This window comes from Mixophyes fleayi, chromosome 10, assembly GCF_038048845.1.
Source record: "Mixophyes fleayi isolate aMixFle1 chromosome 10, aMixFle1.hap1, whole genome shotgun sequence".
Taxonomy (NCBI): Eukaryota; Metazoa; Chordata; class Amphibia; order Anura; family Limnodynastidae; genus Mixophyes; species Mixophyes fleayi.
In genome coordinates this window covers 38051949-38075631 of record NC_134411.1, presented here as the reverse complement: position 1 = coordinate 38075631, position 23683 = coordinate 38051949, and the positions used below count along the sequence as shown (strand labels likewise).

The window sequence follows — 23683 nt, the reverse complement described above, 5'->3', positions numbered from 1 at the left end:
AGTTGTTTGTCAGGAGTTCTGCTGTGTGGCAGCCGTATAATGGGATCATTAAAGAGGTTTACAGAGGTGGCCTTGTGAGGCTGACATTGTGCTCCAAGGTCTCTGCCTCTTAACGTGGTTGACACGAGATCAGAACAGGTTTGAAAACTATTATTTCTTGAGAAAAATGGTATGAAAAAACAGAGCGACCCTTTGTCAGAGGTGGGTGTGAGTCTGTTTGTGTGAGAGGAACGCTCAATACCCACTGCTGGCACCATAAACGCAGATAGGGAACGTTCACACGGACATTGAACCATTTACATTAAGTAATGATGTCATAAATGTTACGTATCGGCCACAGATATCTGGATACAGTGAATTTACAGATTAGGCTATTAGGAAGGACGATCAGAGGGGCGTAACGCAGAATATAAACCTGCACACAAGGGGGTATATTTACTAAACTGCGGGTTAGAAAAAATGGAGATGTTGCCTATAGCAACCAATCAGATTCTAGCTGTCATTTTGTAGAATGTACTAAATAAATGTAAGCTCGAATCTGATTGGTTGCTATAGGCAACATCCCCACTTTTCCAAACCGGCAGTTTAGTAAATCTAGCCCAAGGTGTGTTTTAAAAAAAATGTTGTGAAACATGAGTGTTGTTCCCACCATATTCAAATCTCAGTATAAGTTCCCATTTGCCGTAACGTTGCTTGCTGTATGTAGAGCGACAGAACGCACTGCAGGATACGTAGAAGCATCTGTGCAATACAAGATCACATCTGAACACATACAAAAATATATTACAAAATAAATGATCACCTCTTAACAGTATAATCATTAATAAAAAATATGGGTTTAAAAAAAATACATATTTTTTCTTTTTTTTACATTAAATACTAGCTCGAGATGTTTTCCATGCGTACTGTACATACACACTACATTGTTATAGTCTGTCTTACCACATGGTCTAGGGGCACACGTACATGTAGACTATGCCGTCTCAATCACCGCTATCAGTCAGCACGTAGACCTGATCTGTAGCGGGTGCAAATTATATGGCTGAAACCAGGCGTATTTACGAGAAACCCAGGACTGGACAAAGGACATTACACCAATGAACACAATTGTATGGAATTTATATCCAAACGCAAATGACACTTATGACTGGCTACGTCTTGAAGGGTGGGACGTAGGAGACGTACATCAAGGGCGTGCCGATACAGATGTGGTCGATACCAGTTTTAGGTTTCTCTTAAATATGTGTTTTTTAGCCGTATCGTTTGCACCCGCTACAGGGCAGGTGTAAGTGCCGACTGGTAGTGATGACTGACACAGCATAATCATGCATTAAAAATGACACGTATCTGTGTCACTAGATCATACTTGCCAATTCTTCCTGAATGTCAGGGAGACTCCCTGAACTAGGGGTGATCTCCCTCACTCCCTGAAGAGTCCAGCATTCTCCCTGATGCTGAGCCAGTACAAGACGTGGTTGGCTTCGCCATCTGTGGCATGATGACACAGTTCAGAAATTGTGTCCTATGTCCATGTATTGATGCCTATGGAGGTGGCCATTTTCATGGAGACCAAGATTTAATCAAAGACTGACAGGTAAGACAACATGACTTCAGTAATAGGGACAGAAATGTAAAAGACACTTCAGTCTCTAAAGATTCATTAGCTGCTTTTCTTTAAAGCATAGTTGACTATTCTCCCGGAATGTCCGGGAGACTCCTGAATTTCTGGGGGACCTCCTGGGAGAGCAGGGCAACCACCTGGTTCTCACCCCGCAATAGATAAGTTGGCTGGCGGGGCTTAATGATGCAAATATCGTGTCATCTTAGCCCCTTCCTCTGCTGTAATTGCCCATAATTGTGACAATTGTTTAGGGGTGGGGCTTTGTCAAGCCCCACCCCCGCACACCCACCTCCCCCGGGATCTCCCTAAAGCCAACAAGGAAACGTTGGCAAGTATGCACTAAATAGCACAGACTATGTGTATATAAGCAAGACAGACTATAAAAATGCATTGTGTATGTACATCACAATCCTAATTTATGTATTTAATGTAAGAAAAAAAAACATTTTATTAATGCTTATAGTATTATGAGTTGGTAATTTCTTTTATACATTGTTTTGTTTTTTGTTTTTGCATGCTTTCTGATGTGACTTTATATTGGACATAAGCAGTCTGTTCTGTCTGATAACATAAAACAAGCACTATTTAGGCTCAACCTACTTATACCCGGATTCAAATTGATTGGATTTACAAATTGGGATTTGAATACGGGCGCACGTACGTCGTTCTGTGCGCACAAGTTGCGCTCGAAGATAAATCAGACTCGGCATCTCTCAGCTATGGGAGTAACCAGCCCCCACTTCCCAGCATGTTGTTTTTGTGCAATGACAAACACACAATACTTATCCTCTTACATGAAATGTACAGACAATAACGGCACAAAATCTTGTGTTTTCCTCCCTGAGATACAGGTCTGATAAATAGACTTCACTGAATGTTATTAATGTATTGTGTTCCCTGTAATTGTCACAGCGTAGTTCAGCCTCTGATACTACCGCTCTGTGTGGTGTTGAGTATAGCAGGCTGCGCCCACACAAGTGTAACATTGTAACAAGCGATTCTTTCCTTAGACAATTCAGCGCCAGCTACAGGAAACAGAAGAGAAGCAGCGAGCACTTGAGATCCGAGGAGTGAGGCTGGAAAAGGCGCTGCGAGGAGAAGGAGGTAAATTGTTCAAAACCCGTTTTATAGACGGCGCAAAGTACAGTTGTGCGGGTCCTAGAAGATCAGGTTGGATGTATGCTCAAGAAAGGAGAGAAACACTATTGTAAGATACTATAATGTGGGTGAGTAAAAAGTCAGCGATTTATTAATCTCGCTCAGAAAAGGAAGAATATTCGTCTGTGACTCTTCACCTCCCCGTGTTACAGTATCTGACAAAGGTGACCTCACTGAGAGATAAAAGACAGGTCACAATCAATGAATGATATCCTTGAAAGATATTACATACAACAGAAACATAAAGGTAATAAATACAATATAAACACTAGATGTAAGAAATGCCGTCCGTTTACTTGTTACTCTGAATCATTTTATATTTCTTATGAGAAAAATGGACCGTTCTAAGGAAGGTGTCAAAATATTAAATAAAACAAACTTGTATTTTTCAGCTATAACATTAATTTATTGTAATTGTTTTTTACCATCCAAAAGCAAAACAATAATTTTATTACACCAAAATAATGTTGATATTTTTATCTTTATGTAAACCTCCTTGATTAAAGGAGAATTTTACCTGTGTGCTTTTATCTCATTCTCTCTGATTTTAAGACCTCTGCCTCCCCTAATGACATCACACCACTCCTATAATGACATCACATCATTCCTATAATGACATCACACCACATCATTCCTATGATGACATCACATCATTCCTATAATGACATCACACCACATCATTCCTATAATGACATCACACCACATTTTACAGTGACATGACATCACACCACTCCTATAATGACATCACACCCAGGGGCAAATGCAGAATTTCCACACCACGCCGCCAGTGGGCGTGGCTATAATATTAGACAGTGCTTGGCTGCTCCCCAACTCTCCCTATCCTCATAATATACATGGGCAATGCTGCGTGCACTACTGTTAGGTGCACGCAGCTCTCTCTTTTCGAGCAGAGCTGTGTGAAGTGGGGACAGGGTCCAGCCACCTCAATTATACAGTGCCCCAGGCTTGGAGGGGGGTTTCCAGGCACTAGTACAGTACTTACAGTACTTACTGCGCAGTAAGCATAGTAAGCCCTGCGCAGTAAGCATAGTAAGCCCTGCGCAGTAAGCATAGTAAGCCCTGCGCAGTAAACAAAGTAAGCACTGCCCAGTAAGCATAGTAAGCCCTGCCCAGTAAGCATAGTAAGCCCTGCCCAGTAAGCATAGTAAGCCCCGCCCAGTAAGCATAGTAATCCCTGCGCAGTAAGCATAGTAAGTCCTGCGCACTGCTAATAGTTATAAACACCAGATTAGTGGATGTTATTATACGCTCATCTTTTTAACATTAGACAAATACAAACATAGTACTTAGTGCCTTTTATAGATAACATATATTCTGTTGAAGAGAAGACGCCTGAACTGAGCTGACCGTCCCTCCTTTTCACAGTCCCTCCTTTTCACAGTCCCTCCTTTCCAGTGGGTCCATTTCCCCCACACATATCCCAGATGTAGCATTGTGTACCTCATATTAACATTTAGTTTCTTTTTGTGAGAGATGACTGTAAATAGTGAGCACCGTACAGTACGGTATCTGTCAGTGATGTGATAACTGCACATTGTGTAACTTACATGTCACAAACAGACTTAGGGGGGTATTCAATTGTTAGCGTTAACGGAAAAAAACGAGCGCTCAAAAAATATTACCGTTTATACGGTAATATTGTGCGAGAAAAGCGTTAATACAGTAGTTCACTCGCGAAATTTCAGCTCGCCGCTCAGGGAGCAGCGAGCTGAAATTCCGCGAGTAATTACCGTATTAACGCTAAGATTTTTTGAGCGCTCGTTTTTTTCCGTTAACGCTAACAATTGAATACCCCCCCATAGTCTCTTACTGTGTAGATGTGTGTTCTTATTCCACGCTGGCCACGTGTGTAACACGCTTACATTCAGGAACAAACTATTCCATAAACCACAGGAGCCGACCACGACACCGCTTAGTGTTTCACTTTTTTTAATATTTGGGGTGTTTTTCCGCTGCTCTCTGAGTTTCCAGCTTCTAAACTCCTGGACCCCTGAGAAACGTGAAATAGAAATTCACGAGATTGTACTAAAACAATAACTACAAAGTGAGAAAATAACTATTGCAGAAAAGCACTTTATGAAGAACTTCTGGGTAGGAAGTTTCCATCTATTAAACTGATGTCCATCAGCTGAATACACAACCCTAAGGATATATATTGTGTGTGTATATATAGTATACACCACCCTAAGAGTATATATTGTGTATATATTGTATACACCACCCTAAGAGTATATTATTATTATTATTATTATTATTATTAATTTTTATTTATAGGGCGCCACAAAGTATCCGTAGCGCCGTACAGGGACAAACAATGGCACAGTACAAGGTGTAACAGCACAGTACAAGTAACAGTAAGCACTATAACTCTGGGGGCTCAGGCACAGCATGAAAGAGACGGAGGGAGGGGAAAAGTGAGTATAGGCAGGTAACTATGGCCCAAGAGGGTGGGCACGGATGACAGGTTGAGAGTCACTGAGGGGAGCGGAGAGAAGCAAGAGGAGACAGAGGGCAGAGGGACCGAGAGGAGGTGAGCAGAGTAGCTGGAGAGCGCAGTTAAAAGTGATGGAAACAGGAGGTAGGAGAGCCCTGCTCAAAGGAGCGAACAATCTAAAGGGAGGGGAAGACAGACAGACACATAGATGAGACGGAGAAACGGAGACGGAGTCGAGGAAGGGGGAGAAGGGAAGAAGGGATGAGAAAGAGAGGTAGCCGACCGGTGGGAGTTTAGGCATGAGACTGGAAGGCTTTAAGGAAAAGGTGGGTTTTTAATGTTCGTTTGAAAGAGGACAGATTAGGGGAATTTCTGATGGAGCGGGGGAGCTTGTTTCAATGGAGGGGAGCGGCGCGGGAGAAGTCTTGGATACGTGCGTGAGAGGAGGTAATCAGAGGGGAAGAGAGGCGACGATCATTGGACGATCGCAGTGGGCGGGAGGGAGTGTGAATAGAGATAAGGTTAGAGATGTAGGGAGCAGTGGAGTTGGCGAGGGCCTTGTAAGTCAGAGTGAGGAGCTTGAAAAGGATTCTGTAGGGGAAGGGGAGCCAGTGAAGGGCTTGGTAGAGTGTGGAGACAGAGGTGGAACGGCGAGAGAGGAAAATAAGCCTAGCAGCGGCGTTAAGTACAGATCTAAGGGGAGCGAGATTAGAGAGGGGGAGGCCGATAAGGAGAAGGTTGCAGTAGTCCAAGCGGGAGATGATCAGAGAGTGGACGAGAGATTTGGTGGCATCCTGCGAGAGGAAGGGCCGAATGCGGGCAATATATTGTGTATAGATTGTATACACCACCCTAAGAGTATATATTGTGTATATGTATATTGTATACACCACCCTAAGAGTATATATTGTGTATATGTATATTGTATACACCACCCTAAGAGTATATATTGTGTATATGTATATTGTATACACCACCCTAAGAGTATATATTGTGTATATGTATATTGTATACACCACCCTAAGAGTATATATTGTGTATATATTGTATACACCACCCTAAGAGTATATATTGTGTATATGTATATTGTATACACCACCCTAAGAGTATATATTGTGTATATGTATATTGTATACACCACCCTAAGAGTATATATTGTGTATATATTGTATACACCACCCTAAGAGTATATATTGTGTATATGTATATTGTATACACCACCCTAAGAGTATATATTGTGTATATATTGTATACACCACCCTAAGAGTATATATTGTGTATATGTATATTGTATACACCACCCTAAGAGTATATATTGTGTATATATAGTATACACCACCCTAAGAGTATATATTGTGTGTATATATAGTATACACCATCCTAAGAGTATATATTGTGTATATGTATATTGTATACACGGCACTAAGGATGTTACTGTCATCACTAATCCAGCATTTTGGTCATATTTATAGCCCTTCGATACTTTGTATATGACCGTGTACCTTTATCTATCACCACTAAGGTTTACATTACCACTGTATTGATGAGGGTGACCATACTCTCGGCTGTGTTACACAGATTAGACCCTGGGGTATTGTACATATGGATAATCGTACACTAATTACATTAAAGGTATTGGACACTTCTGGGCTCCTGTGTCAATTCTCACTTATGTCACATTGATGTTATCTATATTCACAATGACCTCCTGACATTGGTAATTATTAATCTATCTCTGAGTAATTAGCTGCTACAATAATCATACGTCACTATACATAATGTAATATATTTATGTACCGCAGGATCTTATTTCCATTACTTCTATTTGTAGCGATTTGAAAGTTCCACATAGAATTTCCCAAACTATAAAGTGAAGAAAAGCTTCAACTGTGGCCCTCTGAGTACTAATATATGTAGGAAATGTTTTACTGACACTGGGGGGTGTCTTGTACTCGGCACTGTGCATGCTGCAGACGTCACTGGTAGGAGCCCTGCATACTGGGAGGGGGAAGTGATGGGAAACTGGGGACAGGGGGAAGTGATGGGAAACTGGGGACAGGGGGAAGTGATGGGAAACTGGGGACAGGGGAAAGTGATGGGAAACTGGGGCAGGGGGAAGTGATGGGAAACTGGGGCAGGGGGAAGTGATGGGAAACTGGGGACAGGGGGAAGTGATGGGAAACTGGGGCAGGGGGAAGTGATGGGAAACTGGGGCAGGGGGAAGTGATGGGAAACTGGGGCAGGGGGAAGTGATGGGAAACTGGGGCAGGGGGAAGTGATGGGAAACTGGGGACAGGGGGAAGTGATGGGAAACTGGGGACAGGGGAAAGTGATGGGAAACTGGGGCAGGGGGAAGTGATGGGAAACTGGGGCAGGTGGAAGTGATGGGAAACTGGGGACAGGGGGAAGTGATGGGAAACTGGGGACAGGGGGAAGTGATGGAAAACTGGGGACAGGGGGAAGTGATGGAAAACTGGGGACAGGGGAAAGTGATAGGAAACTGGGGCAGGGGGAAGTGATGGGAAACTGGGGCAGGGGGAAGTGATGGGAAACTGGGGACAGGGGGAAGTGATGGGAAACTGGGGCAGGTGGAAGTGATGGGAAACTGGGGACAGGGGGAAGTGATGGGAAACTGGGGACAGGGGGAAGTGATGGGAAACTGGGGACAGGGGAAAGTGATGGGAAACTGGGGACAGGGGAAAGTGATGGGAAACTGGGGACAGGGGAAAGTGATGGGAAACTGGGGACAGGGGAAAGTGATGGGAAACTGGGGCAGGGGGAAGTGATGGGAAACTGGGGCAGGTGGAAGTGATGGGAAACTGGGGACAGGGGAAAGTGATGGGAAACTGGGGCAGGGGGAAGTGATGGGAAACTGGGGACAGGGGGAAGTGATGGGAAACTGGGGACAGGGGGAAGTGATGGGAAACTGGGGCAGGGGAAAGTGATGGGAAACTGGGGCAGGGGGAAGTGATGGGAAACTGGGGACAGGGGGAAGTGATGGGAAACTGGGGACAGGGGGAAGTGATGGGAAACTGGGGCAGGGGGAAGTGATGGGAAACTGGGGCAGGGGGAAGTGATGGGAAACTGGGGCAGGGGGAAGTGATGGGAAACTGGGGCAGGGGGAAGTGATGGGAAACTGGGGCAGGGGGAAGTGATGGGAAACTGGGGACAGGGGGAAGTGATGGGAAACTGGGGACAGGGGAAAGTGATGGGAAACTGGGGCAGGGGGAAGTGATGGGAAACTGGGGCAGGGGGAAGTGATGGGAAACTGGGGCAGGTGGAAGTGATGGGAAACTGGGGACAGGGGGAAGTGATGGGAAACTGGGGACAGGGGAAAGTGATAGGAAACTGGGGCAGGGGGAAGTGATGGGAAACTGGGGCAGGTGGAAGTGATGGGAAACTGGGGCAGGGGGAAGTGATGGGAAACTGGGGCAGGGAGAAGTGATGGGAAACTGGGGACAGGGGGAAGTGATGGGAAACTGGGGACAGGGGAAAGTGATGGGAAACTGGGGACAGGGGGAAGTGATGGGAAACTGGGGCAGGTGGAAGTGATGGGAAACTGGGGACAGGGGGAAGTGATGGGAAACTGGGGACAGGGGGAAGTGATGGGAAACTGGGGACAGGGGAAAGTGATGGGAAACTGGGGACAGGGGAAAGTGATGGGAAACTGGGGACAGGGGAAAGTGATGGGAAACTGGGGACAGGGGAAAGTGATGGGAAACTGGGGACAGGGGAAAGTGATGGGAAACTGGGGCAGGTGGAAGTGATGGGAAACTGGGGACAGGGGAAAGTGATGGGAAACTGGGGCAGGGGGAAGTGATGGGAAACTGGGGCAGGGGGAAGTGATGGGAAACTGGGGACAGGGGGAAGTGATGGGAAACTGGGGACAGGGGGAAGTGATGGGAAACTGGGGACAGGGGGAAGTGATGGGAAACTGGGAACAGGGGGAAGTGATGGGAAACTGGGGACAGGGGGAAGTGATGGGAAACTGGGGCAGGGGGAAGTGATGGGAAACTGGGGACAGGGGGAAGTGATGGGAAACTGGGGACAGGGGGAAGTGATGGGAAACTGGGGACAGGGGGAAGTGATGGGAAACTGGGGACAGGGGGAAGTGATGGGAAACTGGGGACAGGGGGAAGTGATGGGAAACTGGGGACAGGGGAAAGTGATGGGAAACTGGGGACAGGGGGAAGTGATGGGAAACTGGGGACAGGGGGAAGTGATGGGAAACTGGGGCAGGGGGAAGTGATGGGAAACTGGGGCAGGGGGAAGTGATGGGAAACTGGGGAGGGGGGAAAGTGATGGGAAACTGGGGGAGGGGGAAGTGATGGGAAACTGGGGGAGGGGGAAGTGATGGGAAACTGGGGGAGGGGGAAGTGGTGGGAAACTGGGGCAGGGGGGCGTGATAATAAGCTGGGGGATTCAGGGTAATCTTCGCACGCATAATTTGTCAGACAATGCACTTTGTATGACTGCCACTACATTTCTACATATTATCTATGTAACCTAGTTAGATGTTTGCATCACATGCACTTTTCCCCCTTTCTATGCATCCGGGGATTTTATTCAGCTTTACAGCCATCACCTGGCACTGTGCTGATACTCAGCTGTCTGTCAATCTGTATCCCTAAGTCCTTTCCATCTCCCTTATCCCCAATAATTTTCTATTTAACGTGTAATCAGCTCAGTTATTTCCATGTCCGATGCATATTATATTCCTGCATTTATCTACATTTTTATGATTAATTGCAAATATTGTTTTTTTTTTCTGATAGACAAATATGCAAATATTAGTTGTTTCTGTCTACTTGTGAGCTGTATATATTTATCCTCAAAATATAATAGGCTATATTGGGAGTCAGACGGTTCTACTATCAGTTTTCCGGAATTGTTGCAACAATGTTACCGCAGAACATGAAGGATCAGAATTATAACAGTTGTTTGCAGAGTGTGTTTTTTAATAATTGCAGTGTAAACATAAGGAGAATTGGATGGATAATTTCTGGCCCCGTCCCCCCTGGGGTAGTGGTTCTGTATATACCGGTAACTGTAGTTCCTGAAATCCCGTTTGTTTTTATCCTGGTGTCATATGGGGCGGTTATATTACATTTTTTAAAATAGTTATTTACTTCCCATGAATCAATCTAGTGAACCTGACAATTCCCAGCCGCTCTAATCAGCCAAGAGATTTACTGCCCCCCCCCTCCAACATATATTACATTAATGTCATTTGTACCATTAAACCTCATTGCTGCATCTCTGCGCTGATTGTGAGGCGACGGGGAAGATGCAGATTGAGCGGCTAATTGTGAAATGTGTCTTCTCCGGCAGACAGAGGAGACATTACTACCCCCGATAAATGAATGTAATATCTATTAACTAGGCAATTAACCTATTAAGGCTGACATATTTATTTTGTAGTGTCCATGCAGGATTGTAGAATCACAGCTGTACAGAGGTGTTAACAAATGGTTTCACTATCTCTTATATTTGTGCGTTACAAATCCTTTGTAGATGGAGTTTCTGTGTTACAGTTTATATTAGAGACAAACAAAATGGAACTATATAACATTAAGAATTTTTGTGATACAAAATGGGTCGTTCTGAAGAGCTCAGTCACAAGTGTGGTACTGTGATAGGTGTTACCTTTGTAATAAGATGGTTTGTAAAATTTCATCCCTGCTGGTCAACTGTAAATGATATTATTAGAAAATGGAAGTGTTTAGGAACAACAGCAACTCAGCCACGAAGCGGAAGACCACGTAAAATCACTGAGCGGGGTCAATGACTGCTAAGGCGCATGGTGCGTAAAAGTCGCCAACGCTCTGCTGATTCCATAGCTGAAGAGTTCTGAACTTCCACTGGCATTAATGTAAGCACAAAAACTGTGTTGCAAGAGCTTAACGGAATGGGTTTCCATGGCCGAGCAGCTGCATGCAGCCTCATATCACCAAGACCAATGCCAAGCATCGGATGGAGTGGTGTAAAGCACACCGACACTGGACTGTGGAGCAGTGGAAACGTGTTCTGTGGAGTGATGAATCACGGTTCTCTGTTTGGCAGTCAGATGGGCGAGTCTGGGTTTGGCGGATCCTGGGAGAACGTTACCTGCCTGACTGCATTATGACAACTGTGAAGCTTGGTGGAGGAGGGATAATGGTATGGGGCTGTTTTTCAGGGTTTGGGCTAGGCCACTTATCTCCAGTGAAGGACAATCTTACTGCTTCAGCATACCAGGTCATTTTGGACAATGTTATGCTTCCAACTCTGTGGCAACGGTTTGGGGAAGGTTCTTTTCTATTACAACATGACTGTGCCCCAGTGCACAAAGCAAGGACTACAAAGACATGGTTTGATGAGTTCAGTGTGGAAGAACTTGACTGGTCCTCGCAGAGCCCTGACCTCAACCCCATCGAACGCCTTTGGGATGAACTGGATGGAGATTGCGAACCAGGTCTTCTCCTCCAACATCAGTGCTTGACCTCATAAATGTTCTACAGAATGAATGGGCACAAATTCCCACAGAAACACTCCAACATCTTGTAGAAAGCCTTCCAAGAAGAGTGGAAGCTGTTATCACTGCAAAAGGGGGACCAACTCCATATTAATGTATATGTATTTGACTACAATGTCATTACAGTCCCTGTTGGTGTAATGGTCAAGCGTCCAAATGCTCTTGTCCATATAGTTGTCACTCACCGGACTGTGAGTGCTTCTTCCCGGACATTTAGGAACCGTGGCCGTCCTCCATCCTGAGGGACTGCGCATGCGCAGCCCTTTCTATACCTCCAGTGTATGTTCCTTTAACTTAATTGGCAGATCAGGCAACCTCCCTATATTAAGCACCTGTGGTCATCACCACATTGCCTGATCTTGGAGTCTCATTCCCCATGAGTCTCTGAAGGTGTTCCTGTGTTTCCTCGTTTATTCAGCCCAGCTGATTCCTGTGGTTTCCAAACCACTTCTACCTCTGTGGTTTCCAAACCACTTCTACTACTGTGGTTCCCATACCACTTCTACCATCTACTGTATCATCGTGACTGTGAGCTGATTCCTATCCGCTGCCTCCGTGCACTACAGTCTTCTAACCACTTCAACTCTACCTTGTATCATTGGGACTGTTAGCTGATGCCTATCCGCTGCCTCCGTGCACTACAGTCTTTCATTCACATCCACTCACCTGTTCATGATTGTGACTGCCAGCTGATTCCTATCCGCTGCCTCCGTGCACTACAGTCTTCAACCTGCAACCCGTCTGTGTTTCATCGTGACTGTTTAGCTGATTCCTATCCGCCGCCTCTGTGCGCTTCAGTCTTCAGCCCTTGTCAACTCTCCCGTGTTTCCTTGAGTCTGCTGCCACTATTGCTACCCGCTACTCTCCGTGATCAACTGTTCCAGTTCAACTCTGCTCTGGTGTCCCATCGTTACTGCACCTGCTGGTTGCTATTGGCTACCTCCGTGTTCCCGCAGAGACCCGCTGCTGTTACTTCTCAGCGCTACGCATCCATCTACTGCTGATCCGCTCTCCACGCCTTCCTGGGTTCCCTGCTGGTCTACCTACCTGTGCGCTGCACCTGCTAGACCACCGCTTCACCCATCCAGGGACTTTGCATCCTGCCGGCCTCCTGCCGTTCAGGTATCTCTGCACTTCTGTCTGACTGCCTTCTCCTGAACCACGGTATGCATACTTCCCATTGACTGTGCTGTGTATTGCATACCTTGCTGGACTGTGTTGGTTCTCCTCTGGAGTGTACTATCCGCTGAGTCTATTGCCATCATTGACTGTGTTATCTCATGCTGGATTACTTCAAGAGACTTTCTATATTGGCAGTGTTGTTCAGTCATTTATACATTTATATTGTGCATATTACTGTGGATCAAAGTCAAGGTGCCCGTGTATATATTGTGTTGCAGTCTCTCCCCGTGCACCTCCTCACATATATATTCAGTGGTACAACTTGCTAGTGGCAGACCACTGACCCCTGTTTCCAGTTTCACCTGCTCCAGTATCCTCTCACATAGCAGTGGTACAACTTGCTAACGCAGACCACTGACTCCCCGGATACCTCCACTTGGATTCCATTCCTTCACTCAGACAGCGGTACAACTTGCTATCCGCAGACCGCTGACTCTCATCACCTCCTCGTTTCTGTTGGACATTCCTCCTCACTATAGCAGTGGTACAACTTGCTACCGCAGACCACTGACTACCTTCACGTGTCCTTTGTCCATACAGTTCCTCGTGTATTACTACCTCCATATTGCCAGTGCTGCTAGTCATAGACTTTCCTGAGCATCTCATCATCTGCTATTTCCTGTTCCGTGATCACCCTGCTACCAGAGTACCATATTACCACCTATACTGCTCTGGTAAGCCTATCACCTGGTGATCCCTGGGTAAAGACTCCTAGTGCCCGTGACAATAGTGTACATCAAAGAAATCATAGTCCAAATAGAAATAACAAATCAGATGACTGAAAAGACGACCACAGTGTCATATAATATAGCCGCAGCGCTAATGGATGAAGCACTATCAGGAGGAGGGGTCAATAGGCCAACAGCCAATCAGAACATAGTGTTGCTGGTCTCCATCATCATCATCATCATCATGTTTTGTTACACCAGGTCGCAAACGATTCGCGTTCTAAGAAACTGGAGTTCTGTCCACGTCTCATTAGGTCACGTATCCAGGGGACGTGCTACACTTACGTGTATACCCCATTACTGTCGTCTGCTGGTGTAATAATCCGCAAGTCTGAGATACGCACCACTATTAATGCGGACGCGGTTTAGTAGATTGGCGCAGTATGGAAAAGTTTGTTTACGCCACGGCTGGAGAAACAGTGACACCTACAGGTGGTAACATCAAAGTATCCAAATTACTGAAGGAGCAGAGTTACAAAAATGCAGTGAAACGCCTTTATTATTAAATAAACTGGAAATTTTAATTAAAATTTTACGCAGTTATTAAAAATGGTGCCTGGCCGGTAGTTATCCTTCAATATATGGCTGCACGATCCCGCAAGTGGCTCTCGTTCCACTAGAACATAACCGGGGAGGTGCGAGTCATTTCTCTATCCGAAGGGTTAATGCTCTCTTGTGACTGCCGTGTATAAAGAGCTGACAGCTCAGTCATTGTCCGCTGCTTATTAGATCAGACTCGCTTCATCTCCTCCGATACGTTTCAAATTGCTCTGTAGGTAATGTTAGGATAATTAGAAAATTATCAGAGCCGAGAATAACTAAACGGGAGACAAGGGCTCGGAACACAAGTCCTCAATGACATTTATACAGCGCCGCATTAATAATTACGGGAGCGAGGAATGAAAGGGCCCTTTGTTGTGAGCGCTGACGGTATCGCGGGGAGGGGAATTAGCTGAAAACATAACGTGGGTGAAACAAAATGCGGCAATGTTCTCAGCGGAGAACGAGCCTTTCACAGTAGCCCAGACGTAAGGACAAGTCTCAGAATCATCTCTAAATCCGGGTTTTCTTAGAGGCCGCCGAGGTGATGTTATTCTGGAATTCTGTTCGACAAAGTTAATAAATTGATTTCTTTACATCACCCATCCCTGACACAAAACATACAAGAGATACAAAGTATGTTATTGTTATATACTGTGATACTGTGTTATTATATCCTTATAATTGTGCATGGACATGTTATTACTTATAATAGGACATAATCAGCTCTGCGTTCTGTCGATGGATTGTATTAAAATCTATAATATTGTTGAACGGAGACTTTGGGGAACATTGAGGCTCCAGCCTAGATTTACGTAGATAGGAAATAATCAGTGAAACATATTGGGGATTCTCTATAGAGTGTCCGACACCCCCAAATACAAGCACCTATTATACAGTGGATTAACGCCCCCAGTGACTGCGCGCACCTGTTGCTGGTGATGAGGATTTCATTGCAACTTATTACTATGGTAGAATGCTTTTTCGGTAATGCAAATAGAAATGTTTCTGGGATATGCTTTTTAGACAAAAAGAGACTTCTATATTTGTAATTGTTTTCTGCAAATTACAAACAGAAATACAGAGCACAGCTGTACAAGGACCAAGTGTCCCCAGAAAGAAGAGCTCTAAATACCTGTCAGGGGCGGATCTAGACTTTATGTTTAGGGGGGGCAATTTTGCATAATCACGCCCCTCCTTTGCTCTGATTGGCTGGCCCGCGTTAAACCCCGCCTTCCGCCCACGATTGGCCCTGCCCCCTCCCGTTGTGATCGCCGGCTAGGACCACTCTGATTGGCTGGCCCACATTTAGCCCCGCCCCCCCGCTCACACTTAGCCCCGCTCCTCCCGTTTTGATTGGCGGCTGGGACCTAGCTTATTGCTGCTGGGGGGGCGAATGCCCCGATCGCCCCCCCCTGGATCCGCCACTGATACCTGTTAACTTGGCCGGGGCAGCCACCAAAAATACGGGCCCAGTACGAATGAAGCAGCAGGGGCGGACCTAGGTGTAATTTTTAGGGGGGGAAGGGGGGGATTTTGCATAATCACACCCCTCCTTCATTCTAATTGGCTGGCCCCGGAAAACCCCGCCCACCACCGGCGACTAGCCCCACACCTCCAACCGTTTTGATCTGCATATTGGACCCAAATTTAAAGGAATTGTACTGCGACGGAGGGGGGGGGGGGGCGACTGCACCCGATCGCCCCCCCTCCTTCCTTCTGTAACCCCACCCCCAGTTTTACCCTCTACTGATCAATTCTCTCCAGACACACCCCTTCCACCCACTCTCCTCAGACATCCTACATTCTCTCCAACCACCCCCCGTTCCCAGACGGAGGCCCCCTCCCCTAATCAGACAGATTTGGGCCAGGGCTGGTAAGGCCCCAGGCTACCGCCATCCTTAGACAGCATTAGCTATGGGAGGACAGTGGCAGTACTTGTTCCTCTGTGGTCCATGAGAAATGGGCATCACAGGGGGGGGGGGCAGTAGCCCTAAATCCTGCGAAAAAAAACAGGTGTTTTATGTCTTTTGACCATTTGATAAATAGACCCCAAGATGAGATATTGGGCCTGATTCATTAAGACACGCAAAATGAATGTAAATTGCGGGGTTTTTTTAAATGCACGTAAATCGAGGCGTGTAGTACGAGTTAACGATAATGTAAACACCAGTAGTGTTCACACCTACATAATTATTACAATCGTGAAGAAAACGACATGTTAAAAAACAACTACTTACCTGTAAACAGACAGACTGGAAATCCGATGTGAGGACAGGGCGACACTTCCAAGTGACGTAACGTGCAAGCGCCACTTGTTTTGTTGTTTTTTCTATAGTGGCAACGCACGAACCCATTTAATTATGGTAATATTAATTGTATTCCTAACACCTAACGTAAAGGTAATACTTACATGGGTCCGTACGTTGCCGCTTTAAAATCCGAAATGTCCAAGTGGCGCTTGCAGGTGACGTAATTTGTAAGTGTCGCCCTCTCCTGACATCGGATCTCCAGTCTGTCTGTTTACAGGTAAGTAGTTTACATGTCGCGTTCTTCACTATCGTATTTATTATGTAGGTGTAAACACTGTCGGTGTTTACATCACCGTTAATACGACTACCACCGAAATCGAGTATACACACGTCCGTATTCATCTACAAGCGGATCCAAAGAAACGTCTCTTGATGAATACGGGTCTAGGTCCGCTCTGCTGACAGAGTATACACCGCAGGATACGTCCAATACATACCTGCGATATAAAATCACAGCATTTTTCATTTATTTCCCCATCAAATACATTTATTAGGATTTATTAATGTCTACTGTACATAATAAATACATTGTTACAGTTGCTCCTGATACAAACACATGTTCTAGCTGTATACACAGCCGTCATCACTGGTAATCAGCACTTACACCTGACCTGTAGCCGGTGCAAGAGATACGACATGTAACGGCATTTACATTCCTTAATGATCAGGCGCAGAGTGTCCATCATAGTAGAATGAAACTTTGGTACATTGTTCCGTTGGAATAAAACCTTAAGCTGATCTTCATGCACAAAGTAATATTTCCTTTCTGCAATAAGTTTAACAAATATACGATTTTCTGACTTTAAAAGTTACCATTTAACTGCATTTTATTGTTCCTGCTGTGACGGTGAAACCTTAATTTGCTACATTGTATATATTTTTGCACCAGTAACAAATCATTGTTCCACGCTGCCGCACACGACGGAATACAAGTCACAGAGACGGTGAAAAATATAACGGTCATACGTTATATATTGTAAACAGTTTATTGTGACCATAAATATATCATGCAAAGCGAATGTTAAGCAGTTGTGTAATCCTGGAGAAAATATTCTAACCTGCTTTTATTTTGATTGGTTTGTGTAACAGATTCAGGGGCGCAGGACAGAACCCAGCAGCTCAACGAGTGGACCCAGCTTGCCCTGGAAAAGAGTAAATTGAATCGTTACGAATCAGAGCTGTTGTCCGTGTAAGTTTCCTCGGGCTCGTTATCAGTATGCACGAAAAAACCTTGGGGGGGGGGGGGATGTGATACATGTAGGGAAGGAAATATGGGAAACTATTAATTTTGGTGCTATGCCCAGGTATATATTGTCTTCCCACTACATGCAGATCTTATTACTGGGATAAATTGGCGCGTTGTATCTGGCATAGAATGTTCTCATTACCATAAGTAGCAGAGCGCTCTGCACACAGCGGTAGTTGTTTCTTTATGCTTCACTCAGGGTCGCTGTAATGTGTTGCCGTGTTAGGAAAATAAATATTACAGCGCCTTATGTCATTTTATTTATTTATTTTTATTTGAGGCTACAAAACCGTTTTGCAATCGGAGGCTCAGCGAGTTTAATGAGACAGGAACATTTCTCATTTCATATTAACAGAAAAGGATATAAATTTATGGGGCCGTGCATCCTCATTCAATTATTCTATGTAATATTTAATGTATAGCGCCTGCGTGCTGTGCATGTGCTGTTACCCAGGCTTGTTGCTTTTTGGTTAACTTTTAAAATTCAGATGTAATCTGTTTAGATCTTGGTTTCTAGACGATAAAAATGTGGTAGTTGGAACTATGACATAGGCAATTGCCATTCTGTTACTTTATATAAGAGTGTAGAATATTCATATATACAGTAAATTAGTATAGTTGCTATTAGCAGCTACAAATATCACAGAGCGTTGTTACATGTAACAATGTATAATGTCAGCGCAATTGTAGAATTATGGGAGACAGTGGTGAAGTTTATCCATATAGATCATTACTCTATAGAGACTATTTCAACAAAAATATGGAGAGTGGGATTTGGGTGCAAAAATAAACCGTTATTAAATGTATCTATGACTATTCATTGCTGCACTGAATGGTACAAGTTCAGTAATTCCTAACAGACAATCAGACGGTTACTTTTATTGGTCTATGTGCAATTAAAGCTGTTCAGTTGCTATGGGTTACTGTCAAGCTAATTATGTCTCTGGTATCTCAGGAAGTTAAATGGTTGTATAGAAGGATCGCACCAATTCCATTCCATCTTGTTGTTAGGGCATGTTTGACTGGAGCCAGAGAACCTTATTGTATTCAGTTGCTCAAGAGAGATGTACCTGGTATTTTACCCAATCAGATCATCAGAATGCTCACAGAAGCACAGAGTATGTCAGTAGACGAGTGGGCCTGATCTTGTCTGAGGTTCTAAACTGTCCACTTGTGTGATCATGTGGCTGCATGTGACATGGGCAGTGACATGATGTGAGGAGGGGAATGGAGGCAGCAGGAAGCCACAGATTGAGAGTTATATAGTGGAAGGAGCAGGTCCTCCAGCAGCACAGGGTATATCAGGAGATGAGTGATGTGTTAGTGAGGACATGGCTGCATGTGACAGGGGCAGTGACATGATGTGAGGAGGGGAATGGAGGCAGCAGGAAGCCACAGACTGAGAGTTATATAGTGGAAGGAGCAGGGTCCTCCAGCAGCACAGGGTATATCAGGAGATAAGTGATGTGTTAGTGAGGACAGGGCTGCATGTGACAGGAGCAGTGACATGATGTGAGGAGGGGAATGGAGGCAGCAGGAAGCCACAGACTGAGAGTTATATAGTGGAAGGAGCAGGTCCCCCCCAACAGCACAGAGTATATCAGTCACACTGCCAAAATCCAGTTAACTTGATTCTGGTTATCAACCAACAGAGCTAAAGAGCTAGATCTGGAGGACCAACAAGGGCGTTTGGAACAAAAGCTACGAGAAAAACTGCTGACTGACCGTAAGTTACATAGAGATGTCTCATTGCCACCAAATGAAAGTTATCATGAAATTACAACTAAAGCACATTCGGAAGTGAAAAATAGATTCTAATAAATAAATAGATATTATGCTGCCGTCCTGTTATTGGAGCAGTAGATGTGGTCTGAGGGACGTCAGACTGATTATAATGAATCTTTCAAATACTTGAGAATTGTAATGAAGCCACATGAGGACAGTCTGTAATATGTTTTATTTATTATTTCATGTTGGTTTCCAGCATTACGGGAAGTGACTTTTTCTTGTTTCACTAATATGTAGATTTACGGCCTCTGGAGAACGCCCAACGGGTTCTCTGTGACCCCTTAAATTACCCCCAGATCCTCCATAACCCCCAGTGTGTGATACATTTGTACTAATGGCATCTAGACCACAAGTGTTATAGTCATAGTTCTCTAGTGTTTATAATGCACAGTCTACTGTACATTATAGTAATGTCTGAGGTCACAGAGGAGGTGTCCATGTGGTAGTACTGTAGGTGGAGTATTATACAGAAATCCCAGGTGACCTCTAATATCTGTAACAATGTACAGTAAGGGGGGGGGGGTATTCCTTATATATAATAAACACTGAAGTGATGAGGTCAGAACTCACCAATTATACAGATATTATGTACAGAAATATGTAAATATATTATATTATTCACTGGTGTATTAGAAATATATATGGAAACTTTGCTGTGTGCTACGGTGGAAGCGTAATAAACCTACACGTGTGCACTAGGCATGCTACGGGCACATGCTACGGGCACACCTAGTCTGCAGGGCACCCATTGTGAGCCCTCGCCAATGCTGCCCCCACCACATACTCTCTGGTGAGCTGAGGGCCGGCCTTACCTCTAGGCTGCCAAGGTTTAGGGGGCACGTAACACAGTGACCTAGTGGGGGGGGATGTAATGTGAGGCTGTCTGTGATACGCTGGGAGTATGGCGCTATGATGTCACAGCCCGGCGCCACCATCCCGGTCTGAGGAGAAGAAGATGCCGTAATGTAGGAAGCGGCAGGACGAAGCCCGGTGTCTGGGGCGGGGCACAAGAGACATAACGGGAGACAGGATGTGTTTCCTGTCTTCGCTGGGACACAACACTAAAACATTTATTTATTATCATCTATTTATATAGCGCTATCGTACTCTGCAGACAGACGCCTAAATAAAACAAGATTGTGCATTAATAAATAGATAAAGGGGTAGGAGAGCGCTGCTCGCAAGCTTACAATATATAGGACACTCTTAAAATCTATAGGGCAATCTTATAATCTAAAGGGCAATCTTACAATCTATAGGACAATTTTACAATCTATAGGACAATCTTACAATCTATAGGGCAATTTTATAATCTATAGGGCAAGTTTACAATCTATAGGACAACCTCTCCCTTTAGTCTCAGTAATTTTCCCAGAAGTATTGTCACCTGGTGATGAATATTACAGAGTGTTACATGAAACCTTTATTTTGGCAGGATTTGATAGATGTGATTTGTCCCTTTTTTAGCGTCACTGAAGGACGAGGCTGATATCTTGGAGGAAGAGGCGATATTTGCAGAGATGATGAGAGTCATTGAACACAGGGATCAGCTTGTGATTCGCATGGAGGAACAAAGACTCAGAGAGACCTCGGAGCAGAGAGACGCGCTGGATATTTCTCTGCCCAAGGACTCCCAGCTGCAAATGGGCGTATTAAACAACAGGAGGATTACATAATCATATTATCAGTGACATTGAAATCTATGCAGCAGTTTGACTGAATCTTTATGCAGTTTAATGCAAAACAGTGTTTCATTTATTGAATGTGCAACTGTGCAATGTCCCAATGACATTAGCAATTGGATGGTTTGCGGAGGGCCCGATAGAGCGATACTGTACCCAGCATCAGGTGTTGTGTAAAATATCAAGGTAAATGTCTCATTTTCTACTAAATCCTTTTCAGTATTTGGGAGGGGAACGTAAGGCTTTCATTACACATAAGCAGCACCAAGGAACAAGAAATCTCTCGGACCAATGACCCAAAATGAATAGAAACTTTATTAAGCTTTATAATAAATATAACTCCTGTCATTGCCTTAAACACCACACAAGAGTATAGAAGGTACTTCTAGGTTTATAGAACAAGGGTCGTTTTGACAAGTGTTCAAATTATCAAATGTAACTTAGTTGCCGAATATATATTTTTTTTCAAATACGTTTGTTTAACAGTCAAATTCTGTTTGCACAAGATGTGAATTCTGGAAGTCGATTTATCTGAAATATACAGAGAGTTATTTGTGAATAGTCTACAAGGGTTTGTTTAATGGAGCCCAACACTAAAATTCTTTTTATGTTAACAATGAAAAGATTAAATAATTTTAAATGCATTCATTAAATTGCAATATGTTTTAAAGCGCATCTAATACAAACAAACATGGTGTATCGGCCATTTTGTCAGCTGCTCCAATATTAATGCTGTACTGGTTCCTAATGAATTGATTGGTTGCGTTCTCATTAATACGCGTTCAGCCAATTATCTGCCTCCGTTATCTGTAGTGGTTTTAATTCAGAATGAAATCTGTCCGTTTTTTATGTTGTTGCGGCTGATTTTGTGCAGTGCCCCTGGATTTGCAAGTGAATTAATATTTTAATGAGCAGTTGGCACCGTGAATGCATGAATATCACACAGATAGTGCTTGTGGATATACAGGCAAGAATGCATTTAGTGTAAGTGCCCACATAGATACAGGTATATTTGCACTGCTCCTGCACATTGTAAATCATTTCTTTCATTACTACTTTACAGCCAGAAAACTATTGTAGTGATTCTAGAGATCGCATCCAAAAAATGCAACAATCAGCAGTGCCCTTGTTTTAATTGGGGGAAATACCTTGCAAAATATTTAAATTAAATTTGCTTTTTAAAAGGTTAAGTAAAATAATATAATAAGTGCAGTTTTCTTCTGTTTGGAATTAAATCACTTCAAAAACGTCTGTAAAAAAATCTCTTTAAAAAAAAAAAAAAAAAGCAAACAAATGTTTTTGCTATTAGTGCAGAACCAAAATAAATTCACTACAGGCGGTGGGGGGTCCAGAGTGGAACGTTTATGCTTTTAATTAGATATAAAAAAGTAAATAAACGTGAGAACCTTTTTAATAAATGTACAGAGACTTGGCTCAGAGGAACAAATAAATAGTGTCTAAAATCTCTATATTGTATCACTCCAGCGCTGCTATCGTGTAAATAAATGTGATGTTTGATAAATTGTCGCCGTTTAGTATACTACCTAACCTAACGTGGGGTACAAACTATTACTGCCCCTTCTATATATGTACAGGGGTGTGTGATCTACCGTCCTTGTTATTGATATTACCGTTATAATACCTGCAAGATTTGTCTCTGTCTTTCTGTTAGATCAGCACTTTTACACAATGTATTAAATAAGAGTAAAATAGCTTTGCATCGATATGCCCTAAATATATTTTATTAATTATGTTGGATACATTCCTTGGTGCGGTCATACTTACAGGATTATATATGTATTACAAATGTGCAATTTTTCCAGTAGTTAAAAAAAAAACACTTTAATTGGCGATCGTTTAAGAAAGGTAAGAGCAGCGCCAAAGCAGATATGCTGCAGCTGTTCTGTGCCCGAGGTTTTGTGCGTGCAAAGATGGCGTCTTTGCGGATGTACATAGAATTCCGATCCGCCATAGGTCACACTGCACTGTGATATTTAAATCATACTTGCCAACCTTTTGAAACCTAATTCCGGGAGATCCCGGGCAGGGGGTGTGGTTGGAAGGCGGGAAGGGTGGGGTGTGGTGAGTAGCGCCATTTTGGCCCTGCCCCCCGCGGCAAAATGCTGTTTTGCCATGGGGGCGGGGCCAAATGACGCGATTCACCGCGAATCGCGTCATTTTGACAGCAAGTTGCCATTTGCAGGATACTTGCCTGCTCTCCCGGGAGTCCGGGAGACCTACCCGAACTTTGGGAGTCTCCCTGACATTCCGGGAGAGTTGGCAAGTATGATTTAAATGGCCTTTAAAGGGATGGTAAATAGAGATATTAAAGGAAGTCCCTTCCTTCTCCAGAAGTCTTTGTGCTAGATTTACTAAGCTGCGGGTTTGAAAAAGTGGGGATGTTGCCTATAGCAACCAATCAGATTCTAGCTGTCATTTATTTAGTACCTTCTACAA

The 23683-nt window shown here is 44.1% G+C and overlaps 1 protein-coding gene across 2 annotated transcripts in view; it reads left to right on the top strand.

The window, feature by feature from the left end:
- The window catches only part of MICAL2 (microtubule associated monooxygenase, calponin and LIM domain containing 2), a 157963-nt gene extending 134280 nt beyond the window's left edge, over positions 1-23683 (top strand). For both annotated transcript variants that reach the window (XM_075188464.1, XM_075188463.1), the window contains 4 exons: positions 2632-2725; positions 17600-17699; positions 19409-19482; positions 21012-23683. In XM_075188464.1, the coding sequence (XP_075044565.1) occupies positions 2632-2725; positions 17600-17699; positions 19409-19482; positions 21012-21220 (477 nt within the window). In that variant the 3' untranslated portion in view covers positions 21221-23683. The remainder of the gene's footprint in view (positions 1-2631; positions 2726-17599; positions 17700-19408; positions 19483-21011) is intronic.